At 37.1% G+C, this 26640-nt stretch overlaps 1 protein-coding gene across 1 annotated transcript in view; it reads left to right on the forward strand.

Moving 5' to 3' along the window:
• Positions 1-26640, forward strand: part of SNTG2 (syntrophin gamma 2) — a 295649-nt gene that overhangs the window by 115624 nt on the left and 153385 nt on the right. Inside the window, exon 2 of the mRNA XM_067294829.1 lies at positions 6729-6866. Within this exon, the coding sequence (XP_067150930.1) occupies positions 6729-6866 (138 nt within the window). The remainder of the gene's footprint in view (positions 1-6728; positions 6867-26640) is intronic.

A 26640-nucleotide genomic window follows, 5' to 3' on the forward strand; every position in this document is an offset into this window, starting at 1 on the left:
TTTATTATTAACATTATTATTATTATAATTATTGATTTTATTATAATGTTTTTTTGTCACAAGAAAATAAATACTCTACTAGGGGCTACTCTATTGCTGTAGCCTCTGACTTTGAGGAATTTAGTCCAGATAGGTGGGTGGACAAGTAGATGGGTAAAAACTGCTTGGAGTGTAGTGGTTAATGGTTGTACTCTACCTGTATGCCTATGGCAGGTGGAGTTCCTCAGGGGTCTATCCTGAGACCTGTCCTGTTTAATATCTTTATCAAAAACCTGGAGGAGGTCATGGAGAACTTGCTTGTCAAATTTGCAGATGGCGCCAAATTGGAGGGTACAGTCCGTATGCCATTCAAAGACCCAGGACAGAGAAATGGACTGATAGGAACAGTCCTGTTTTGGATCCCCTAGTACAAGAAAGATGTTAATAAACTGGAGGAATTTCAGCAGAAGGTCACCAAGATCGTTGGGGGCTGGAGTACATCCTCCATGAGGAGATGCTAGAGAGCTGGGCTGGTTCAGCCTGGAGAAGAGATGGCTTCAGGGCAGCTAATAGCAGTCCCCCTGTATCTACAAGAGGTATCAAGAAGACAGAGCCAGGCTCTACTCAGTTGTGCATGGTGGGAGGATGAGAGACAATATGCATAAATTGAAAAGAGAGAGGTTCAGACCTGATATAAGGGGAAGCTTTTTCCTCATGAGGACAGCCAAGCAGTGGAGTGGGTTGCCCAGAGAGGCTGTGTAGTCTCCATCCTTATAGAAGTTTTCAGCCTGGTCTGATCTCATAGTTGACCCTGATTTGAGCAGGAGATTGGGCTTCAAACCTCCCAAATTCCCTTTCAACCTGAATTATTCTGTGATTGTAAAATGGCATTTTATCTCCAGATCTACAGCAGTTTTGAAATACTCTTTGAGATTTGGGAAAATCCTATACCATTTTGGCATCCAACGGTTAGCATTTTTACAGATGGTTTTGTAACTTGTTCTCAGAAACCGCTAGTATTAGGGAACCATAACCTATCCAAACAATCTAAGGACTTCATTATCATTATAATCCCTACATATCTGCTGTCCTTATCCTTTTATTCCATGTTGGTCTATCAAAAAGCCTGTATTTATGTTCTCACTCAAGGCCTCTTAAGCCTGGAATTATCTTCTGGTCATCTATCTTAGGTCTTCTTAGGTGTTCTAGTTATTTTTCATGTCTCCCCTGTATCAGCAACAAGTTTTCAATGCAGATACCCTTTCAAAGCCAGTCAGAATTCTTCAAGGATGCACAATTCCAGTCATATGCAAGAAGTCATAACTCTAAATATTAGTATCATAGACAAATAAATCTGAAAGAAATCATTCTGTCCAGGATTTTTGCCATGTAAGAGGATTAGTACCTGTACCATTTGGACAGATGCTTGTTCAGTTTCCTCTCAGAATCCCTCAGTGATGAAAATCCATAATCTGTCCCAGCAATCCGAGGACTTCAGTTTACTTGCAATAGGAATATGCTAAAGAAAGGAGATTTTTTTTTTCTTATTGGATTGTTCCATTTGTCTTTGTAATATGCTCTGAAGTACTTGAAAACTGTCATCATCTCTCCTGTTCTGTCTTTAAGGTAAACAACCCTAATTCATGCAGAATTACTTATAGAGTCCATTTTCCAAATCTCTGATCATTTTTAATTTTTGTTTTGTTCTTGACTCTTTTCAGTTCATTATCTCTTTTCTCTAGTGTAGCCATGAATCAGCACTGTCATAATATTGTATAAAAAGAAACAATTTACTGGGATGTATTAAATGCAACCTGTGGTAATGGATTACTTCATGGACATGAAATAATCTTCCCTCATATTCAGCACTGTTAAGGAACATTTTGTACTACAAAGCTGGAGTGCTATGTTCACTTTTGGGCACTGTCTTTTGTTGCGGGGAGGGAAGCAAATCAGTTGGAGAGAACCAAAAGTAGAGCCACAGAAATGATTTTTGTTTGCCTTTATTGCAACAAGATAGTGACACTTATATTTTGCTGTTGATTCTCAGTATTACCTGTTTTCTTTCTTGAAGAAATGGTACAAGTTTTCCCAATTACATGCAATTGATTATTCTTCCTAGAGTGTAATGCCTTCCACTTTTTTCTGTGGTGCTTCATCCCATTTTTTAAAATCTTTTTTGTATTAGTCAAGATCATTTCAAATTTGAATTCTGTCCTGTTCTGAGAAAATGCCTTCCTTTGTCTTTTGATCACAATAGTAGAAATTGTATATAAAATATATCAGAACAGTTATGAGAGAGTAAATTTAAGTCTTCCTTAACTTAGTGGTTAGACTGCTGACTGTGGGGCAGACAGCGAACCTAAAGTTCTCTCTCTGCTTAATTTAAAGTGACATAGGATAAAAATTATTGACTCCGCTTCTCACATGTCCTCCCAAACATCAGTAAACCACAGATATAGAATTTCAACATAGTTAAGTTTTCAGGAAAACCTTCAAAATTGGATTAAAGCATTTAATCACTGTTTCTGAGATATAAGAATTATTGTTAAAATATTTTTATTTATAATGTGTAATTTCACTTTAAAAAGTTAAATTTAAGTTCAAATATGATGCTAAAAGAATTTTATGTACAAATGAAGAAAGCTTATTTAGAAATGTATTTTTAGCAGTTGAAAATCAAACTGCTGTGCTATCAAAGCTATAAATATATTTATTAGGGATGAAAATCAGCAAATGGTAATTTTTGCTGGAGGACCAGTGTGACTCAGTGCACTAGAGTAGTGTATTTTTTAGATACAGTAAGGGAAACTCCAGAGGCTAAATTTTCATACAGGTCTGAAGACACTGACGCTCCATTCAGTTGGCCACAATACTGACCACAAATGATAAAAGCCATTTAGGCAGAGGGAAGAGGAGAGAGAAGTTTTGAGTTACTGAGAACTTCTACAATCTAAATCTATGTAAAAGAGTTTTAAACTTTTTTTTTTTAATGTCAAGTAGTTACTAGCATGAAAAGCCTAAAAACCATTGCTCTAATTCAGTATTACATTTGAGAAACAATTATATGTAAACAAGTAAATAGTTTCTATAAAAGAAGACTTAATACACCTCAACACCACTTTTACACTTTATGTCTGCCTAGTTTTTTGCAAGCTTTTTCAACATTAAACGTAGAGTAATGAAGACAAATACTTATGCCATTAAGACCAAAGTTTGGCCTATAGATGTCCTGAAACACAATTCACAGCTGTGACGCTTAGGCTGCAGATACAGTGCACTGAAAGAATTATGATAGTTTGAGTAGGGTCCCAAAATATTATGCTGAACAGGGAGCGCTCTAAAGCAAGTACACTGACAGAGGACCTGCCCTGAGTAGTGAACAATAAAAGTCTGATAAAAGGATGCATCTACAATTCTAGCTCCCTCTAGAAAGTGCTGTTTTGTTCTGTGTGGTATTGACAGTTTTTGAGCTTGCTCAAGAAAATAAGCCTCAGTGTTTCTTCTTTAAAAGACAGAATAGTGACTAAGGTTTCTTAAATGTCACTAGTGTGATGTGTATGCTACTGTTCTCCCTTTTCTCTTCCTCTCTCTGCACACACATACACACACACACCCCTTTTCTTTTCCTGAGGCCAGTGTCTAGAAAACTTATCAGTATGGTATGTATTGGTATAGCGACCAACATTTAATTTCCTCATCTGCCCAAATGAATTTAAACACATATTCCCTTACTTCTCACTATAAACACCTAAATCCTTTTGAGATGCAACTCTCTAGGCACTTTGTGCATTCTTTTATTACAAAGCACATGCAGATTTGGTGTATAGTCTCCAACATTACTATGTTGTTTTTAGGAGATATTTCTACTCTTCAAATCTCACTTTCTGATACCAGTTATTGGAACAGTTACTTTATAAAGAAACTTTTTAAAAGGGAAATCAAGACAAACCCAGCACAGTTTAAATGTTGTAAATACATGCAAAAACTAAATTTCCATTAGAATATTCCTGTTTGAAGAAGCACTTTGTCCATACTGGAATTTGCCTAATGAACGTAGAGTTGCTTGTAACACCTCTTTAATACAAAGAGGGAACAAGTGAATGTTCTGAATTCTAATTCACAGCCATTTATAATGATCTAAAAAGGCATAATTGAAAGGCTGAGAGAAATCTAGATTTGTCTTATTGATTCTAAAAGCAAATAGGGTATTGCTGCATGCCATCTTAGATCACACTGAAAGTTAGATGAATTGTGAAGTAAGTATTCTTTTTAATAGGAATAGATGAACTTCAGTGAGACTTTCAGTTTAAATAGTGTGATAGAAAATGCTAAAATATTTAATCACTTTCTCTACGTTTCATTCATTATTTGATGGGCTGTTACAAATAAAAGTTTCAGGTTTTTTTTTCATTGTGTTACTTCTAAACGTGTAACAATTGCTAGCCAGTAGAATGTTCTGATTTTAGATTATATAAAGTGTTCTGTTCTCTCAAGATGTTTCTGTAAAGCATAATCTGGCATATCAGCAAAAGTAACAATGATTGCCAGGCTGGGTGAAACAGTGATGCAGAACCTTTGAATGGGAGCAAAATGTGGGTAAGGTGATTCTGCAAGGCAGTTCTACTATTTGAAAATATTTGCCCTTACATAGCATAGCTGTTAAGCAGATGGTGTTGACACAGTTTTCATATCCTGCCATTTATAAAATTGTATTGATAAATCACCCGATCATACTAGAAATTTTAAAATATTGAAACTTTGGGAATATAAAGTAATGACAGTTTACAAACAAATGAGAACAATCAAAGTTTACACCCCCACTGAACTTTTTTTTTCCTTTAGGCATTCCTAGCAAACACTAGGGACAAGATTCATCTGTCCAGAATTAGACACCTGTGTCTGGGTTGTCATTTATATTTATTTTCTAAGTTGAAGTAGAGAGCTATGATGCAATTTGTTTCATTCTAGATGGGTGTATAGAAGAGATCAGATAAATCATGCTCCAGAAGTGTTTATTTCTCACCACTGGCTTTACAGAATCCAAATGGCTGTCCTAGATGTGAATTTCTACTTTGTAAACCATCATGGTGAGATTAATTTCAAGCTTAAAATATCTACAGGTAGATGTCTACTAGCATGTTAGGTGTCTGTATCTCATTATAATCATGGAGATCCGGCCAAGCCTCCAGCTAGAAGGACCTGGGTTTCCCATATGGCCCCATACATGTATAGATTGTCTTGGATATCCTAAAGTGTCTTAAATGGCAGCAGTGGCCTACATGGGGCACTAATGAGAACCTAATGAGCAATTCAACTGAGCAACTGCTATGTAAGGGTAAACTGAATTGCAGTCTAGGCTGTTTTCCATTTCCGTGGACTATAATGGATGCTTTGGCACTTTCTTTCTGCATAGAGCTACATGACATCTAAATATAAGTGCCTTAAGCTTGAACTTATCCTGCCTTTAAAGACCAAAAGGTTTTACTAACAATCACCAAAGAGCTCTCTGCTTAATCTTTATAGTGATGAAAATATTGTTATAAAGGTTATGTGCCCTTTTTTATTTTACTTTTAAATCAGTTGAGGAGCATCCATTCAGTGCACAGGGCATGTTTCTTCTTTAATTCCATTATTCTGTTCTTTACACAGTCTGCTATTTAACAAAATAAAAACAAAATACATAGGTGAATGACTTGATTTAAAACAGTCTTAAAAAAAAAAAAAACACCACAACACTGTAGCTAAACCTTAAGTTGTGACTGATTTCTTCACTTGCACAGAGAAAAGTGCACAGTGGTCTGATGGTAGTATTATAGACATTATAAATTAATAAGCAAATATTACTCTCAAATATGATCATCTGTTCTCAGAACAGGTGCTTTAATCTTTCTCTTCTGTGCAACAACTGTAAATTTCTGAAATTATACTAGCCTGCTTATTTTAACAAATAACTATAGCATTCTGAATTCCAGTTTAGTAGGAAATCTGTGCATATGTAAGTAAAGCAAAAGTCAAAACAGATTTTCTTTTCTATTAGTCATGTAGAAAACTCTGAGGATAATCATTTCTTCTGGCTACAAGCTATCTTTTAGATTTTACCTTTTTTTAATACAAAAATACTTGACGACCAATAGACTTTACTATTTAATATGGTATGATGTAACTTCAGAAATATATGTCCATTTGACTTAAGCAAATTGAAACCTGTAACACCTGTATGTTTGCAGCGTGTACATTTGTGTGGTTTACTGCATGAAAACAGTTTTGTAGGATAATGGAACTCTGTATGTTAAAGGTGACATTTATTAGACAGTGGAAGAAACAACTTTGAGTCAGTAACAATATTACACTTCTCCACCTCTTGTTGAAACTGAGAAGTACGTGTGCATACATACATATATATGTGCATACATTCTGCTTCTCATACAAATTCAAAGTTGTATGATTAAAAATAAACAGAATTTGCTACAGCAAAAAAATCCCTTCTTGAACAGTACAATGGACAATATTTTTTTATATATTAATACCTACTTCAAAGACCATTTAGCTGTCTTTTTATAGTACAGAAGAAGCTTTTTATGTTTAATCCATTTGAAGCCTAAAAAGCAGACCAGTTTTCCACTTTTTATAAAGAATGCTTATTTATACGCATTTTGTGTACTGAATGGGATAGAGGTTATTATTTCTCATCATGAAGTGTTCACATAATTAAAATCTGTTTCTATTTCTGTGCCTTGTTTTCACAGACTAAAACTGGTATTGCATTGTTGTATGATGAAGTATCTGAAAATGCCTACGACATCAGACTGAAGCTTACAAAAGAGGTATTAACAATTCAAAAACAAGATGTCGTCTGTGTTAGTGGAAGTGATCACAGTGCAAATGTAAGTGCTTCTAGATCTCTGTGTTTTTGACTGTATATTTTAATGTCTTCTACAGTGATCAGATTATGCTATTGGAATGCAAGAGATGTTATTGGGTAATAGAAAATATGTAATGATCAATATTTTCTTTTGTGCATATTTGCATTCTTGTAGGCAAAAACTTATTTTTTACCTACAAGATGCTATGTGTCCTTTATTCTGACATGACGTTACAAGAAATTAAAAATCTATAAATATTGAGGCTACAGTATTCTTCCACCAAATATTGTTAGGTTATTAAATGAAAAAAAAACCAAAAACCAAAAAAACAAGAAAAAGCTGTATTTCCAACTGAAAGCATTTTAAGAGTAAACGAATACAATAAGGCCTTTTCTTTATTCGTGTATCAAGTATTGACAATTGTCTGTTTAAGGGCAAAGAGCTGGCTGGAAGAACACTTGACAGATACTTACTTCCTTCATTTTAATTCTTTTTTGGGCACAGATGGGGCTTACTCAGTGCCAGCATATGTATGGTGTTCTTTTTTTTTTTCCAAATTCAGTTACAAAGTTTTTCTAAAGTATGTGGTGTCCCTAGGCTATAGAAAAGTCTTCTGTATCACCATTTAATATTGCTACTAGAAAATCTGGAGGCATTTTGTATAAGGAGTACAACAGTGGTGTCGGTGTTTTGGACATCTCCAAACAGTATCTTTTATTTCCTCATATGAACAGTGTTCCTCTTAAAACTAAGTGTAGATATTGCAAATTTAGTGAGTAAAATAAATTTCATGACTGTGCTGGTATTTGCTAGAATGAACAATGCATGGCAACCTTTTCAGAGAGAGGGCAAAGAGGGAGCCTTCTGTCTACTTGTTATATTGCACATTTCATCTGAACATAAAATCTAGCACTAAGAGACATCATGTAAGTTTATGATATCCTGCTGAGGATTAAGAGCCATATATAGGTATAGAGCCAGTATATAGGGGTATCTGTATATACATACATACATACACACACACACATATATATGTATGTGTGCCTGTGTGTGCGTGTGAAAGCGAGAGAGAGCAAGCCTGCTTATGTAACACACACATACGTTCATTTCTGCCACAGTAAATATCTATATTTTTGGTTTAATGTCATGCAAAAACAAACAGCTTTTAAAAGTTAGAAACATTATATACTAGTTTCAAACCTTGTCTGTGTAATTCAATGGAACATGACTTGCTTTTAAAAATGTGCAAAAAGACTGCATCAGTGGGCAACTAGTGGAAGGCCATTTAGTGAAGTGAAAGGCAGGTCACATTCTGGTTGGTTTGCTGAAATAAATATAAGCCTCAGCCAAAAATCATCAGCTTGCATATACTTTCCACTTCACTGAGAAGCATGAAATGCTGCAGATTTTAACTAGAGACATTGTCTGTTGGTAGCACTGATAAGTTGTATGCAAATTGTGGTTACAAAAGCCATAGTAAAATGTTGTTTGACTGCAATTCATGGTGTCTGTACCTATAAGCATACATGATCACCCTGGTCTTGGTGGTATCTAGATGCCTTGTGTATACACTTTCTTTCACAGAAAAAGAACTGAAATTCTCTCCTACTTAATTCTGAGCTACTTCTTGACTGACTCAGCACAGGCTAGTTGCATCTGAGAAAAACAAAATGTATCAAATCTGTATCTGTATTGATCATCCTTCACTGAGCAAAGAAAGCAAGCCTGATGCACCTTACTACTACATTTTACGTGTCCCCTAAGTAGTATTTCCTGGAGAAAGACAGGATGAGAAAACAGGCTCTGATAATACTTGAGATTTTAAGATAAGAAGTAGGATTTTGAAAAAAGTTCTGGAAAGTAAGAGTCATTGCAGAGTACCAGAGCTCTGATATTTAGCCACTGTGTACGAAATGAAGATCCTAGGTTGTATTTCATGACCAGTGACAATTAAAAGTAGGTAAGCCTAGAAATGAGGGCATAGCCTGGGACTATGTCAGGAAGGAAACAGCTTTTCCAGGATATAGAAGTAGCATTAATGCGTAGAAGTGAGGGATTTTCAAATACAGTTCAGATGGCAATCTAGGTTTGAGTTGCAAAATACTATGTGGCTCTAGATATGAAATTCATTAAAAAGGAATTCTTCCTCATTATATTGTTGGTAGGCAATGTGGGTAATTCTGCCAAGATGACCTTTCCAGGAAAACACTGAAACATCAGGTGATCATACACAAACAACTGGGTCTTCCTCAACCTGTCCAGTTGCCTATACTAGAGCCTATAGTTTTATACTCTTCCAAATTCATTTAATTCTCATCTGAACATGTTATTTTGATGTTACAGTTGAACTGTTGTTCCTTGTTTCCCTTAGTGGACAAGATAACATTTTTCTCACTATTTTTCTCCATATTGCTATAATTGGTGTTTTAATTGTTTTTTTTTGTTGTTTTTTTTTAACAAATGCATTGAATTTATATAATAAAAATTCTAAATTGAAAAACTGAGTTGTTTTGAAAATCTTAATCTTTAAATGTTTGGTTGTTTACAATATTCCTAAATTATCCTTACGTTTTCCTTAAGTTTTTCATAGGTTTCATTGCTGAAGACTCTAAACTTTAAATTACGAAGCTCTTATCTGTTGCTTTTCCATGTCCTTTTCAAGATCTCCTCAAGTTGTCCCTTCTTGAAAGTGTTGTCTTCAATCCACATGAATCCACATTTCTGTTGTCAAATGAGAAAAATGGATTAAATCAAGGCTTCATGGCAATATTTGCTTTGGTTTACTTTGAACCAAATAGAAACTTTTGGAGCATTAGCTTTCAAAATAAACGCCAATTGACTGTAATGTTAAGATGAACATTTTAGTTTTTACAGAATATAAATTACCAGTATATAGGAACTCAAAGGCAGAATTAATAGCTGGTAGTCCTCAAGCACTCTCTTTGGTAATTCTAAAATTCTGAAGATAAATTCAGAAGAGATAAATGTTTTACTTTTAAGTGTATCAAGAAAATAATTTTGCTTCTGTCCTCTATATGACTATACATAATTCAATATAGTAATAGAAAATTGTAACCCGAAAGACAATTCTATAGCAATCATAGACAATCACATTGTCTTACTGATTTATTCTCCTTCTTTCTATACTTTGCCTTTGTTATTTATTATTCATAGTTAATCTGTATTTTGCACACAGCCATTCATCACACTATTTCCTTTATAACAAAAATAGAAATAACTCATTTGCTTTCTTTATGTAATCATCTCAAATATGTAGGAGGAAAAAAAAACCCTTTTGCTTTTAGAGTTGCTTTTTGTAAGTGAAATATGTGAATGGGAAAATACTGAAAAAGAAAGTTCTGTTTCTACTTGTGACAGTACTTAATTCTCTATCCAGTTTTGTGGAAATCATTCCATGTTATCTGTTCTGCTCCTCTATCGGTTCTTTCTCATATACTTCCAGCCTCCCTGGGGCTGACCAATTCGTTGATCTTGCGCAATACAGAGGACTACACAAGCCACTGGGGTGGGTTGGACTTTCAGCAACACAGATTGTTCCATAAGGATCTCACACTGATTGTACAGATAAAAGGCAGGTCCTCTCACTGTAAAATACTACTAATAGTAAATTACTTTTATTAGCATCATCTTGACCTTTACTTGTTTCATATTTTGCCATCTGCCATACATTTTTAAGCACTGAGAAAGCTGTTTGCCTGTTCACAAGAAAATATAGAGCTGGTGTTCTGTAATTTGATGGCAGTTCATCCCATTTCACTAGCCCATTTCACTAGTCATTTGACTTGGATGTAGAATGATAAGGGAGAGGAATGTGGTTTGTGGAATTCAAGGTGGGTATAGAAGAAATAGGTAAAGGAAGAGTTGTCTTTGCATTTAGATACCAGATTCTTCACAGTAGAAAAGATGGCTTTAAAATATGCATAAAAATCCTTCCAGAAGTGGAACCACGGTGGGAAAGAATATGTTCTCAGTGTTTGATTATATATTATTTGATTGTCTATATATATTATTAAATATGTGTTCCTTCCAACAAAATGTTTCAGTCATTCAGACTTGGAAAGTCCAAGCACTCCAAACAAGTCTTCCTAACTTAGTTCAGAGAAAAAGGAGAATGTATGGGAGAATCATTCATAGAAGCAAAATTTGAAAATATTGACAGAATTTGTATGTTGAAATTAAATATTTTTAATTATTTTCTAAGTATTTAAAATAGTTTTTTTTTTCAAGATGAATAGTTTAACAGTACTCACAAAAGCAAATTAGTTGTGTGACAGCTAGGCAAAGAATCCATTATTAGTTAAAGGGAAGCATTTGTTTCTATACTTTCATAATATGATGCGCTTTACTAAGGTGTGATATTTCTATAACTTTGGGTCCTCCACTTGTTAAAAGTAATTTCCTATAAATTGCTAGTGCCTCACTCCCTATATATTGCTATCTTAGTCCTCCTGCTGTCAGTCCAGTTTTATGCCTCTCCACTTTTCATAAACATTGTTTTTTCTTTTCCTTTATATTACATTTCTGTGTCTTTTCCTTGCTAAGTCCACTTGCAAAGTAAGAAAAAAAATGCATTTAGCTTTTTATCACTATTAATCAGTCCCTCGCATAGAGCTGAATTGTCTCTGACTTGATAGGTGGTAGGACAAATAGGTTTCTGATGCGGGCTCTTGGCTTGTTAATTGGAAGAGGACTCTTTAGAGGCTTATGGGAGGAATGACAAAAGCTTCACATCCTGGTACAAAATCCAGTTTCATAAGTCTTGTCTTAGCTGGAGTTTGCCACGTTGAAATAAGGTAGGTGAATAGGGACAAAAAATAGCAAGACGGGTTGTTTTGTTGATCCAAAAAAATAGAAACAAGCATCTGAAAGTACTGTTTAAATCCCTGATGAGACTGCTATGACTTTTTTTTCTTTATAACTCAGATGCTAATAAGAACATAAAAGAACGTTCTTTTAGCAAACCTCTAGAGAATGGGTTGCATTAAAAGTTTGTTTATAACCCAAGTATGTTTCTATCTAGGTAATTACTAATGTTACTGTTTGCCCAGTGCTCATTTTTCCATAAGAGCTAATAATTAACATTTTTATTTATTTGGAAGTATCAAGCTAGTAATTAAAGAAAGACTTTTCCTTTTGAAAATAAGATATTTTATATGGAGGAAATACATTATTTAACCTTTTGTTATTTGTTTTCCATATTCTGGGAGCTGACCTAGATATTCAGAAGACAGATATCAAATAATCCCTTAGGATATATTATTAAAGATCATAAGCTCCTGTTGCTGTCACTTTGAGAACAATTAAAAGTTTACGTCACAAAATAAATAATAAATATGAGTATTCATCAGCATGACAAAAAAACCCCCCTCACTTTGGTTTATTATTAAAGGCAAAAAAGTAAGTAGCCTAGACAAAAATAGTAATAAATGTACAGAGGAAAAGAATAAAAGGGACACTGTGGATATCCCTGAAAAAAAAAAAACCTCTCCCTTAGGTAGGGTCAGAATCTAGCTGAGGTTAAGTGCTCTTACCAACAAGGTAGAAAAGAGAGCAGTACAGCATCAATATTTATGTGTTGTTAACCAGGCAAACAGGCAGATGTATGCACCCTTTATTAAAATTTAAATTAATCTATTGTTGTAATGGAGCCATGACAAGACTGTCAAGATTGGTAAATTGTTACTGTATATATTGTGAAAGATTGTGCAACAGTTAAAAATCTTCAGTAGCTAGATGCAGAATATCTGACTGTGTGGAAACAAGCATTTTTAGTTGTGGAACAGGAAACCAATGGATGCAGCCTCTGTTGTTCATCTTTGCCTTCACACCTGCCAACAGGTAACAGCAAATGCCAATGAAATTATTCAACTAAAGAACAGCTGTGTTCTGGAAGGATTTAGCTATAACTCTTGTTATAGGATGTCTTTTTACTTGAAATAAATCAGCTTATTCTTAATGGGAAAAGAAATATAATTATATCTTGCCACTGGGCCCATACATGTAATAACAAATAACAGCTCTGAAAATCCAGATTTGTAGATGATCTACACAGCCTTTATTTATATTGTCACTCTCACAGTCTGGGATCAGTCCAAGTCCCAGGTCCTCTCTTATCACCTGCCAAAGATAGCTCCTGTCCCAGATTAAACATTTTACAACTCAGTGAAGGAGTTCCTGAAGATTCTTGTGAACTTATACCAATACTTATACCAATACTGTCACTTAGACATCTATAATATGGAGTTCACCCTGGAGAATGAACTACACTATGGTTTGTCAGAGTCATCTTTATTAGAATAGATTACAGGATAATTTAGATTGAAAGGGATCTCTGGAGTCATCTAGTTCAACCCCTTAGTTCAAGCAGGGATAGCTTCCAAGTTTGGTCAGGTTGCTCAGAGCCTTGTCCCCTCAAGTTTGTAATATCTGCAAGGATGGAGATTCCACCATTTCTCACCAGGGCAGCCTGTTCTAGTACTTGACCACTTTCACTGTGAAATTACTTCCCATTATGCTCAACTGGAATTTCCTTTGTTGCCAATTGTGACTGTTGCCTCTCATCTTTTTATTGTGCACCTCTGAGAATAATCTTCATTCAGTTTTCTTTATAATCCTCCTTTAGGTTGGCAGGCTTTAAAAATAGAATGAGTGACTTCATTTTACTCTATCAAAAAATGAACTAAGACTTTGACCTACAGTAATGGAAACAGTTATAACAAGATAAACCGATCAAAATGTCTTATTATATTATACTTAGTAAGGATCATCTACAGCTGTCCCAGATCTCAGCTTGCATGTGAGATCTGCTTTGCCTCTATACAAACTGCACTGGTCCTGGCATGCCTCAGTCAATTTTTATAGCTGCATTATTTTCCTGTTCCTTTGGGGTAAAGATGACATCCTGTACAAAAATCCTGTGTTAAAAGTTCCAACTATCTCTTATATTCACAGTATTCTCTTGCTTTCTGTTTACTTCTCTTTTATTACAGCTTACCTCCTCTTCATGGCACTGGAGAATGAGGCATCACATGTTGCCATGGAGGATTACTGCATGCCTTTCTCTCTCTTTATTGAGGTTTCTTGACTTATATTTCCATTTTCTCCTTAATTCATTCCACTTCATGGCAAATTACAGTGTCTTTTTAAGACTGTAGAACTATTTCTAAGGCTATAAAACAGTATTTTAAAAATGACATGGATTTAGGGCTAAAATTTATACAGACACCCTTTGAGCAAAAAGCTTTTCCTGAAGGCTAAACATGTTAACAACCAACAGTGTAACAAATTCTATTTGTAAAATACTTCCTTGATTGGCAACCTCTCCCAATACATGGAAAAGCCTTTACATTAGTTTTCATTTCATTATATAACAGTTTATCTGGTTAATGGTAAGGTGCTGGTGGTTACAGTTCCAGAGAGAGCTGTATTAACAACCTGTGGAAATACATAAATGTGGCAGATTCATTCTAAGTGACTAACTGTGAAATTTAGGTGAAACCTTCACTGGTTTCTTAAGATTCGTGTATACTCATGGTCTTTCATAAAGGCTGTGGGACACATAAGTAGTAATGGTAGTCAGTAAGGAAACAATCAAAACTCAGTGCTTCTTGGCATTTAATTAATTGTTCTTTGATCCTGGACTACAAAGTACTGGAACAAGGAACCTCTCTATTCCAATCCTAGGTATTGTCATAGCAATTCTTCTGAAATGCTGAATGATATGTGAAGTCTGCAGGCCTTATCATGGATGCCTATATTAGTCAGTGATAAGTCATAATCCAGTACCATCTCTACTTACAGCTGTCACATACATTCTTTCTCCCAGGCATGGTTTTTCTTCTGCCTTCCACCTTGATAGAATTTTGGCAAATGCAGTCCCTTCTGCAGTTTAAAATCCTTATTTCTAGGAAGAGAGTTGGGCAAAGGGCAGACTGACCACTGCAACCAGTGGGAAGTGGAAGTGTGCTGCTAATCAGTGAGCAGTGAGGGTTATGTGAGTGTAAGTGGAAATCTCAATATATGGCAGAATATTAAATATATGTAGGGCAATATGCTGAGGAAGCTCTGGGACTGGACAGGTGGAAGGTGTGAGCTGAGAAAATCCTTATCTGCAGTGATCTCCCCACTGAAGGATTTTACATATTCTTGTTCTCCTCTGGATGTCTGCATTTGCTGATACATTTTACTGGGTCTTACATTCTCGCAGCATCTGTCTCTTCAATCATTTTTTATCTTATAACTTCCTTGTGGCAGCTTCAGCAATAAGAAAAGATTTGGCTGGTATCTTAAGTATCTTCATCTTCTTATCCCTTTTTGTATCATGCTATTTCTTTCCTTGCATCCATGTGGGACAGGTTACAGACTTGTTTTAACTCTTCATATTGTACCTTCTTGTTCCGCTTCTTCCTTTCCCCTGAATATTTCCCAAGGGATTGGCTGGTAAATTCTGCATTATTGATTAAGACTGGCTTTCGTTTTGTATCATCACCCTACTGTGTGACTTGGAGAAAATTTGGTGCCTTACTTTCAACATCTAAGATGGCCTTTTGAGGTTATTCTTTCCAGTAAAGGACTGACACAACCACAGTACTGGGAATAAAGTTTCTTTATCTAATAAAAACAACAAGGACTTTGAACTACTATGAACAATGCAGCAGTGAATGATTTCCTTGCTTGCATTTTCCTAGCTTGCTGTTTAGCCACTTAGCTTGCTTAAGGAATTGTCAGTTTGCTGTTAAGGTAATAGTGTGTCGTGGTTTGAGATGGAACCGGCAATGCAGAGGCTAGATGGGCTCAGGTACCAAAGCACGTTAGTCACAGATATATGGACAAGTGACACAGCAGCCTTACAGTGGGGGAGGCCGCAGGAGGACATTGGGTGTGCCAATGTCATGGTTTCTCCCACAACCTCCCTGTCCCATGGCAGGGCAGACCTGGTGGCCCTGGAGGACACCAGGGGCCAGCACAGTGTCCTGGCAGTGCAGTGTGCGGCCAGCCGGGCCCCCCCCGCTGCGAGCCCTGGGGCGCTCTGCTGGGTCCCCCTGGCAACCCCAGCGCCCTCGGTTATGGGACTGGGCAGAGAATGCCTGGTTCTGATTGGCTCAAATTGCCGTGGCGCCTGGCAATTGGCTGTTGCCAGGGAAGGGGGGCACTGCTCTTCTGGAAGGTTCTGTGCACTGTGGCGATGGCACCTTCGCCACTTTCACTGTGATAAACAGGTTGTTTACCCTAAAATTACTCACTTATTCTTGTCTGCTTCTTTCTAACTGTAGTACAACCAGGCCCAACCCATGCCAGCTGCCACACAGTCATGACTGCTGGCTGGCATCTCCTAGCCTTGTTATGATTTATTTCGGATACAAAATAGATAGTAAAATGTCCACTATTTTTTCCACAATTCATGATGAACAGTTGTTTAAATAATTGTTTCTCTTTTTCTAGGAGAAGGTCTTTCTTTGCCGTATGAGCTTACATTTTTAGAAAGAACTCAAATTTCCAAGTGTGTATGTTTGTGTATATTAGTTTTATAGCCACCTAGGATCATTATTTTTACTCTTTTCCATTTAATCAGTAAACATATGAAAATAAAGTGTTGGTGACCTTCATTTTGTTTTAACAAGATCTGAAGAAAGAGCTATTTCAGAATGTTGCAGCATTTTCTAAGATGTGCTTGAGTTTGATGGTTGGAAGTAATACATGCATTTGTTAAACTTTTCTAGCAGACTTGTACAGAAAAAGGATATGTGATACATATTGAATCTTCTCCCAAATATATCCCTTTATATCAAATTGTGTGGAAAGCTTCAAGTACCTCCTCGTGAAACCTCTCTCCTTGTTCATTAAGGTACAAATAGAATATTCTTCATAATGAAGGATCCCCTTCCTCGACTGCCAGTGCTGGATGTTGACAATCTGGTAATGATGACGTAATGGGTGGACATTGACAGGTGGATGTCAAATCCTGCTGCAAAACACTAAACTGAATTCTGTGATTCTTCAACGACAGACAGCAAGCACTACCAAAAATTAGAACTATAATTGGCTTCTGACATTGCCCCTTAAGGTCCATTCACATCACTGCATGTGGATGGATACAAATATATAAAAGACTTTTCCAGAGAGAAATTTTTCTGTCAAACCATTGTGTTTTAAAAGAATGTAATAGGTCACCTATGCCAAGAGCTATCTCATAACTAAAAGACAGGTGTCTGACCACATAGTTCCCCAAATTACATTTAAAAAGTATCATAAGGCAAGTCTAGATGTTCTTTTAGAAACTTTATTAAAACTATTGGATGTTTTCAGCTATATCATTCTCAGGAGTTAGGTCTGTGAGTCAGAGTTTATAATTTCTTTGTAGGGAAATATACTTAAAGTGAGGATGGTCATTCATATTTTTCCTGGCATAGAAAGATTCAAAAGTGGATTAAAAACTTATTGAAAAGTAGCTAGTATTAAAAGCTAGTTTCAGTGGCAATGGAAATTGTTACAGCCTTCACTTTACACCTCCATTTACCAACTAGTCTCTTTAGTTATTGATCTCTTGCTCTTTTATTTGGTGTTTATGTTTTCAAGTTTGCATTGCATTTGTTTTTCAAAATATTCTCATCTAGCGTCATTCTTGAAGTTCTTGAGAGTTTCTGCCTTGATGTTCTCTGTTTTAATATTGATGACTGAGATCTTTTAAGCTCCCCCATCTATTCAGTTATATGTGCTATTTCAATCTAGAGCTCTCCTGAAATTGTCTCTCTCTGAAATTGTCTCTCCAAGGGCTTCTAAAACCTTCTGGGACTACGTGTAAGCAAAAAAATACAGACTTAATTAAAGAATATATTATTGGTACTGCTTTTGCTCTTAAAGCTTTGGAGAGCTACTGGTTGTTGAAAGCAACACAAGTACTGAACTGCATCAGATGTCACTTCTTGACACTTTCCCAAGTTATTCAGGGTTTTTTTGAGCAAAATATGGTTTGTATTAGCCCTTAACAGAATTATTTTCCATGTACTTGTCCAGTCTCCGCTTGAACCCATGTAGATTTTCAGCATCCAACATTTTTTTTCTCATCAAACTCTATAGATCTGCTACTCACTGCACAAAGAATAACCCGTTTTTGTTTATTCTCAGCCTAGCACCTAACAGTATCATTTGATGCCTCCTAATTCATGTATTGGAAAAGACACTAAAAACTGATTCCTATTCACTGTCTTCCATACCACTTGTGGTTTTGTAAGACCCTCCTGATCCCCAGTCTGTCTCTTTTCCTGGCTGAGGAGTTATAGGCTATTCTGTTATTCCTTGTACAGAAGCTGTTTTTTCCTTCCATCATCCTTATTGGCCTTCTCTGAACCTTTTCCACCAGTTTTACATGAGGGGACCAAACTGGTATACATAATTCAAGGATGGGTGAACTTTGGATTTTTACAGTTGTATAATTTATATATATGTAAACCTATATATACATACATATATACACACACATTCACATATATATTTATTTATATATTTTATTTCTGTTCTTTTGCTTAGACTTTCTAAAATTTGATCTGTTTTTCTGACCACTACTGACACTGAACTGATGTTGTCGTGGAACCATCTATTTTAACCTCAAGGTCTGACTCCTTTATAGAAACGAGTGATTTAGAAACAATCCTAATTTTATATATAAGTAATTTATGTGGGAAAAAATAATCTCTCTCATTAATATTTACCTGCTATTATCTTTTATCTGCTATTTTTTAATTACTATTTCATGAGAACCTTCTGCAGATATTCCAAGTTCACTCATCCTTTTTGTCTCAGGTATAAGCAGTGAAGATAATCTCACTATCTGACCCTGGTGATTTGCTACTGTTATGTAGTCAATTTGCTCCTAAAGTGATTTTAAAATCATACAGATCCATACATGATTTGTGCCACAAGGAGTATTGGAGGAACGTTTCTATTTTCTGTCACAGTAAGCCCTAATGAAAAGTGTTCATTTATCTTCCCTCCAGCAGCTTTATTTTCTCTCAGTACTCCTTTTATATCTTGATCATAAATTGGCCTTGCAGTTTCTTTGGCAGACCTCCTGCTCCTGATATATTTGAATATTTACTATTATTTTTTATTCTTTTTGATTCTTTGATTCTTCTTTGATTCTTTTTGTCAGTTGTTCTTTGAACTCTCTTTACTTCCGCTGCCTAATTCTGTTTTTATATTTCATTTGCTTATGTTTCTTTCTTTTGTCTTTATTTCAATATGATGTCCACTCCTTACATCTGACAACCGCTCTTATCCTGCTGCTTAGCCATACTGCTTTCATTTTCTCTTTGTTAAGTTTTGTTAAGCCACATTCAATGGCTCTGTTTCCAGCATGGTAACCTTAAGTAGTTTTCACTACCCTTAAGTAGTCTTCACACTGCCTGTGAACATTTAATATTCCCTGTGGTCGCAGGGCCATGGTCTCATTGCCATTACAGAGACATGGTGGGATAGCTCACAAGACTGGAGTGCTGTCATGGATGGCTGCGTGCTTTTTAGGAAAGACAGGCCAGGAAAGCGAGGTGGTGGGGTTGCTCTTTATGTGAGAGAGCAACTGGAATGTATTGAGCTGTGCCTAGGGGTGGATGAAGAGCGAGTCGAGAGCTTATGGGTAAGGATCAAAGGGCAGACTAACATGGGTGACACTGCTGGGGTGTTTGCTACAGGCCACCTGATCAGGAAGAGGAAGTAGGTGAGATCTTCTACAAACAACTGGAAGTACCCTCACGATCCCAGGCCCTGGTTCTCATGGGGGACTTCAACCACCCCGATATCTGCTGGAAAGACAACACAGCTAGGCACAAACAGTCCCGGAGGTTCCTGCAGAGCATTGATGACAACTTCTTGACACAGGTGGTGGAGAAGCCAACAAGGAGAGGTGTGCTGCTGGACCTCGTACTAACAAACAAAGAAGAACTGGTGGAAGATGTGAAGGCTGGGGGCAGCCTTGGCTGCAGTGACCATGAGATGGTGGAGTTCAGGATCCTGCGAGGAGGCAGCAAGGCACTAAGTAGGATCGCAACCCTGGAGTTTAGGATAGCAAACTTTGGCCTCTTCAGGGACCTTCTTGGAGGAATCCCATGGGTTCGGGCCCTAGAAGGAAGGGGTGTTCAAGAGAGCTGGTTAATATTCAAACATCACCTCCTCCAGGCTCAAGAGCGGTGCATCCCTGTAGGTAGGAAGTTAAGCAAAGGAGGCAGGAGACCTGCATGGATGAGCAAGGAGCTCCTGGCAAAACTCAAGCAGAAGAAGGAAGTCTACAGAAAGTGGAAAGGGGGACAGGCCACTTGGGAGGAATATAGGAACGTTGTCAGAGTATGCAGAGATGCGACGAGGAAGGCTAAGGCCCGTTTGGAATTAAATCTGGCGAGAGATGTCAAGGACAGCAAGAAGGGCTTCTTCAAATACATCAGTAGCAAGAGGAAGACTAGGGAAAATGTGGGCCCTTTGCTGAATGGGGTGGGTGCCCTGGTGACAAGGATGCAGAGAAGGCAGAGTTACTGAATGCCTTCTTTGCTTCAGTCTTTACTGCTCAGGCCAGCCCTCAGGAACCCCAGACCCTGGAGGCAAGAGAGAAAGTCTGGAGAAAGGAAGACTTTCCCTTGGTGGAGGAGGAGTGGGTTAGAGATCATTTAAGCAAACCTGACACCCACAAATCCATGGGCCCTGATGGGATGCACCCGCGAGTGCTGAGGGAGCTGGCGGATGTCACTGCTAAGCCACTCTCCATCATCTTTGAAAGGTCATGGAGAACAGGAGAGGTTCCTGAGGACTGGAAGAAAGCCAATGTCACCCCAGTCTTCCAAAAGGGCAAGAAGGAGGACCCAGGGAGCTCCAGGCCAGTCAGCCTCACCTCCATCCCTGGAAAGGTGATGGAGCAGCTCATCCTGGAGGCCGTCTCCAAGCATGTGGAGGACAAGAAGGTGATCAGGAGTAGTCAGCATGGCTTCACCAAGGGGAAATCATGCTTAACCAATCTGATAGCCTTCTCTGATGGAATGACTGCCTGGGTAGATGAGGGGAGAGCAGTGGCTGTTGTCTACCTAGACTTCAGCAAGGCTTTCCACACTGTCTCCCATAACATCCTCACAGACAAGCTCAGGAAGTGTGGGTTAGATGAGTGTACAGTGAGGTGGATTGAGAACTGGCTGAATGGCAGAGCTCAGAGGGTTGTGATCAGCGGTGCAGAGTCCAGTTGGAGGCCTGTAGCTAGCGGTGTCCCCCAGGGGTCAGTCCTGGGTCCAGTCTTGTTCAACTTCTTCATCAATGACCTGGATGAAGGGACAGAGTGCACCCTCAGCAAGTTTGCTGATGATACAAAACTGGGAGGAGTGGCCGATACACCAGAGGGCTGTGCTGCCATTCAGAGAGACCTGGCCAGGCTGGAGAGGTGGGCGGAGAGGAACCTCCTGAAGTTCAACAAAGGCAAGTGCAGGGTCCTGCACCTAGGGAGGAATAACTCTATGCACCAGTACAGGTTGGGGGTTGACCTGCTGGAAAGCAGCTCAGTGGAGAAGGACCTGGGAGTGCTGGTGGACACCAAGTTGACCATGAGGCAGCAATGTGCCCTTGTGGCCAAGAAGGCCAATGGCATCCTGGGGTGCATCAGGAAGAGTGTTGCCAGCAGGTGGAGGGAGGTGATTCTCCCCCTCTACTCAGCCCTGGGGAGGCCACATCTGGAGTACTGCGTCCAGTTCTGGGCTCCCCAATACAAGAGGGATGTGGCACCACTGGAGCAAGTCCAGCGAAGGGCCACAAAGATGATTAGGGGACTGGAGCATCTCTCTTATGAGGAAAGACTGAGAGAGCAGGGCCTGTTTAGCCTGGAGAAGAGAAGGCTGAGAGGAGATCTTATCAACGTGTACAAGTATCTGAAGGGAGGGTGTCAAGAGGATGGAGCCAGACTCTTTTCAGTGGTGCCCAGTGACAGGACGCGAGGCAACGGGCACAAACTGAAACACAGACACTTCCATCTTAACATGAGGAAAAACTTTTTCACTGTGAGGGTGACAGAGCACTGGAACAGGTTGCGCAGAGAGGTTGTGGAGTCTCCTTCTCTGGAGATATTCAAAACCCGCCTAGATGCAATCCTGTGCAATGTGCTCTAGGTGACCCTGCTTGAGCAGGGGGTTTGGACTAGATGATCTGCAGAGGTCCCTTCCAACCTCAGTGATTCTGTGATTCTGTGATTCTTAACTTTGTCTTTATGTTCCTTTTTAGCAAATTTCCCTACTTTTGCGTAATTCCTCTTTTGGGATCACAATCGCAGTGGAATTTTTGGACTTGCTGCTCTCGCAGATGTTGAATCTAAAGTACATAGTGGTTACTGCTACAGAGTAGCTTTTCTGCTGTAAAAATCTTAATTAGATCCTTTGTGGTATTCAAGACTAGAGCAGGTATTGCATCTAATCTTGTGAGCTCCATAAGCAGCTGCTCCATGAAGCAGTCACTGATAGACACCTACATTTTATTGACTGCATTATATCCTGGTGTGATATTTGTCTGATCTACATGAGACTAATTTAAATCTGTCATCAGTGTTATATTTCTCATTTTCATCACCTTTTGCACACCTCAGTTACTGTTGTCAACCTAGTGGACTCTTAGCATTGTAATATAGAGTCTTGCTTGTGTTTAGCTTGGAATCCATGGAGATTCTGTTTTATTTGATGAGGTAGTTAGTTTGTTAGTTTTCTTTGAGTCTAAGCTCTTTTTTCTCACAGAGCATTTACTCTGCTGTTTATGCAGTCTATTTTACCTTTCCTATATATATATAGTTTGCATCCTGGCATTACAGTCTTTTTCTACCTGTCCAAAAACCCTTCACTTGAGGATACAGAATTTCTCTGTTTATATCCATAATACAAGCATAGTCCACAATAATGCTCTTCTGTACTTCTTTCCCAGCCCTACAGTTTAAGCCCTTACAGCCTTCCTGAGTTTTAAGTACTAGCAGCTTTGGCTATTTACAGTCCAGACGAAGTCTGTGCCTCCTGAACAGGCTCCCTTTAGTTCAAAAATTCGTTCAGTTTCTGATGAACCTTAATCCATATTACTTGAGTTATCTTCTCAGGAAGGCATTAAAGCCTTGTCTGTCTCCTCAGTCCTGTGGGGAATATTGGAAGTGTTTTGGAGAATCTTACTATAGAAGTACAGGTCTCCAATTTCCTTCCTTGCAATCTAGTTTTTGTCTGTAGGACTTATTTTCTGCATTTCCCTATGTTGTTGGTACCCATGTAGATCAAACTTAGACTCCTTCCTGTTTTTTTCTGGACTGAACAAGATTCCTGTGAGATGTATCACCTTGCACTTGACTATTCAGACTTTCTGGAGTCTTTTTCCTGGAGTCAAAAACCTATCTGTTTGCCTGATGCTCATCTACCACCATTTCAACTCTCTAGGATCTCAACTTTAAGAAAGAGATTCTCACAGCAAGAAAATATATGGCCATCCTCCACTGGGTGAACTACCAGTGGAATTACTTCCCACATCACCAACGTGTTGCATCCTGTCACAAGACTAGACTTGTGGATCCTGCTGCACGATGTTCCTGGAAGTCTTCTCAATGAACCGTGTATATATGCTGTCTTTCCGTGGGGAGGGTACTCAGACATATGATACTAACACAGTAAATTTGATAACTCTCATCATCTTGCATGGATTCTGCCTTCATCTTCTTCTTTAAACAGATAACGTTCATACAAATATTAAATACTTAGAAAAAACAGTATTTAGGCATTTTACATCAGTAACACAGAATTAATTGTACTTTAATCTTTAGGTGCCTCCATTTCTTACTCTGTAGGATGAGGCTACTTGTGATAGGTTTAACTAATTTCATTTATACGGGTGAGCCCAGATATTATAGCGGATAGTACCATAAAAATCCCATGATGATTTTAATAAATCTACATTTAGAACTGAATTAAATCTGTGTTCATGAAATAACATGATAGATCATGGTTTAAATAAAGGTAAAAAAGAAATATCATTTTATTTTAAGGTCTAAAGGCCATCTTATTGTTAAAAAAATGTTCACTATTTTAAATTCTAATTTTGGTTTATCCTAGGAGGAAGGTTTAAAATGTTGTTTTGGGCCTGTAGTCTGAATGTGTCCATTTTCAACTTCGTGTCACTGAAATTTGCGCTATGTTTGTCCATAAGATTCGCTCTTCTTCTGCCAAGGAGGTTGCTTAAAACTGTGCTTGACCATCCCTGAAATATGCTTAAAAAAGCTAAATAGGTTCAAGTCCTGGTATCTGTTTCACTACAAGACAAATCTCTCAAGCTGTTTGGCGTTCTTGTGGTTCTTCTTTGCTGCCTCTCCAATTTGTATGTATCATTTTAAAAATGAGCTTATCGGAACTTGCTGTATTCTTTCAAGTGTGTGCACCACTGCCAGGTGCAGAAATAATTTTGTGTCCCTACTCCTACTTAGTACTGTCCTTATGATGTAGGATTACACTAGTGCTTTTGGCTGTGGTCTTGTGTAGGAACGCAGATTTTTCTCATACTCAGTAGAACTCATGTCTTTTTGCAAAATCACCTTTTTGCAGATAGAGTGCTCTGCTCTGTTTATTTATGGGAGTTGTTTTCCTTGTTACAAGAAGAATTTATCTTTTATTTGTTAGTATTAAAATATGTATTGTAATTTACTTCTAATTGAACAAATCATCAAAATTGCTGTGCACCCAGAATTTGTCCTGTTCATCATTACTTCTCACTTTGTGTCACCTGCAAACATTATTGCAATTAATTTAGATTTTCTTTCAAATCACTAATTTTTTTGAACTTTTTTAATAATCCAGGGAATGTCACTACCCTACCAGAAGCATATCCACTTAATGATGACTTTATCTTAATTAAATTTTGATTTGTAATCTTTTAGTTAGCCAATTTAAATGCATTTAAAATATGCCATATTATTTTGCATAGTTTTATTTTTTTTCATTAAGTCTTTGTTTGGTGTCAGATTGGTGCCTTATGTGGGTTATTACAGCATTGGTAACTGTCACTAAAATTGGAAATTTCATAGCAAGTATTAATTTAACTTGAAAAGCTGTTTTCCATAAAATTATTCTCCTTTAAATTTTTGTGAACTGGGTTGACTGCTATTCTGTAATGGCACAGGTGGTTGGTTGACAGATTTATGATCATCTGACCTTTAAGCTCCTGTGATATAATGAAGGCCCATGCACTATTTATATGTTTTAAATATTGACCGAGTTTTAGCTTTCTTCTGTTCTGCAATTATACACTCTTCAGTTTTTGGAAAATTGAAAATCAATAACAAAAATCTATCTTTCGTGAAAATCAGAAGCAGGATTTGGTCTTGTATGACCATTAGTTATGGTCATAATGAATGATATATGAACATGGAATCGCAATACTGTCTCATAAGACATATTTATGCCTACAGTTGAAATGAGTTTGTTTAAATGATCTTGATTATGACACTGTCCAGCTTTTGGTATTTGACTTGGAAGTTTGAATATCTTTACATGTAGAGGGTTCTTTTGCATTTTTTTACATGTAGTTCTAACTTAAAAGTCTGTTATTTAAAAAAAAAAAAAGGTACATGTGTAATAACTTCTGTCAAAGTATGTTTTAATAGTATTTGAAGCTACATAATGAGCTATGCTATAAGCTATGAAAATATATCAAAATTGCAACAAACTATTATGCAAATAGAATGTTTTGCAGGGCTATAAACTCAATAATATAATTAGTATTATCAGTTGAAATTTATCTGTCAACTGTATAAAATACGTGTATTAGTTATAGTTGAATGGAGAAAATGCCAATAAACAATATTTTGCTTGTCTTTTTTTTATTTTAAAAATGCAAAAGCTATCCTTGCAGTGTATGTACATTTATTGCCAAATAATGCTCAAGTGATCTAAACTGTGAAAGAATTTATTTCATCATTCCTATACAATGAGTTATATTGGGATAATTTTTTAGAGGGAATAAATATAGGTGCAAGGAAACAAAAAAAATTAAATAAGCGGGTAGGATTTATGTCATAGAAAAATGGCCCTTGGGAATGAGTCAATGATTTTAAACATAGAAATCATGTATTCTCACTCAGATTGGATCTGAGCTTTCTCAGTACATATGATTATTTTGATTAAAAGTTTTGATTCAATTCAAAATATTGAAAGAATCAATGAAATAATCTGAAATAGCACATACTTCACTAAAACTGAATTATATGGTCTGAGATTGAATCATACACACCTTTGATATAAATCATTTATCATATGTCATGATATAATAGTTTTCCATTTTTAGCAAAGACTGTAGTGATATAATATTCATGGGCACAGAAAAGATAAATTTTAAAAATGCAAGGAAGTATTCTTAGCTTGTTTTAACTATATGCTTTAGTTTTTACCCTCTTAAAGTCAAACTGAAATGTATGACTTACTCTTTGTAATGACTTGTAATACTTGTAATGTATGACTTGACCTTTCCCCCAAGTCAATATCATCATAAGTCTGCTAAGTTGAGTGTTAGAAAAAATAACTTGTTAAAGTATGAGTATGGGCTTAACTGTTGAAGATCAAAATTCACATTTATCTGAATTGATGAAATCATAAAATGCCCAGTCAGAAATTTACATATAAAAGTAATCTCATATAGGATTTCTGATATACAGAATAATAAGAAAAATATTTTACCTTAAATGTTCAGTAGTTACTGTTCTAGGTGCTGGGAGATGACATTATATGCAGTATTGTTCACATGTTGC

Source organism: Apteryx mantelli, chromosome 3, assembly GCF_036417845.1.
Source record: "Apteryx mantelli isolate bAptMan1 chromosome 3, bAptMan1.hap1, whole genome shotgun sequence".
NCBI classification, from domain to species: domain Eukaryota; kingdom Metazoa; phylum Chordata; class Aves; order Apterygiformes; family Apterygidae; genus Apteryx; species Apteryx mantelli.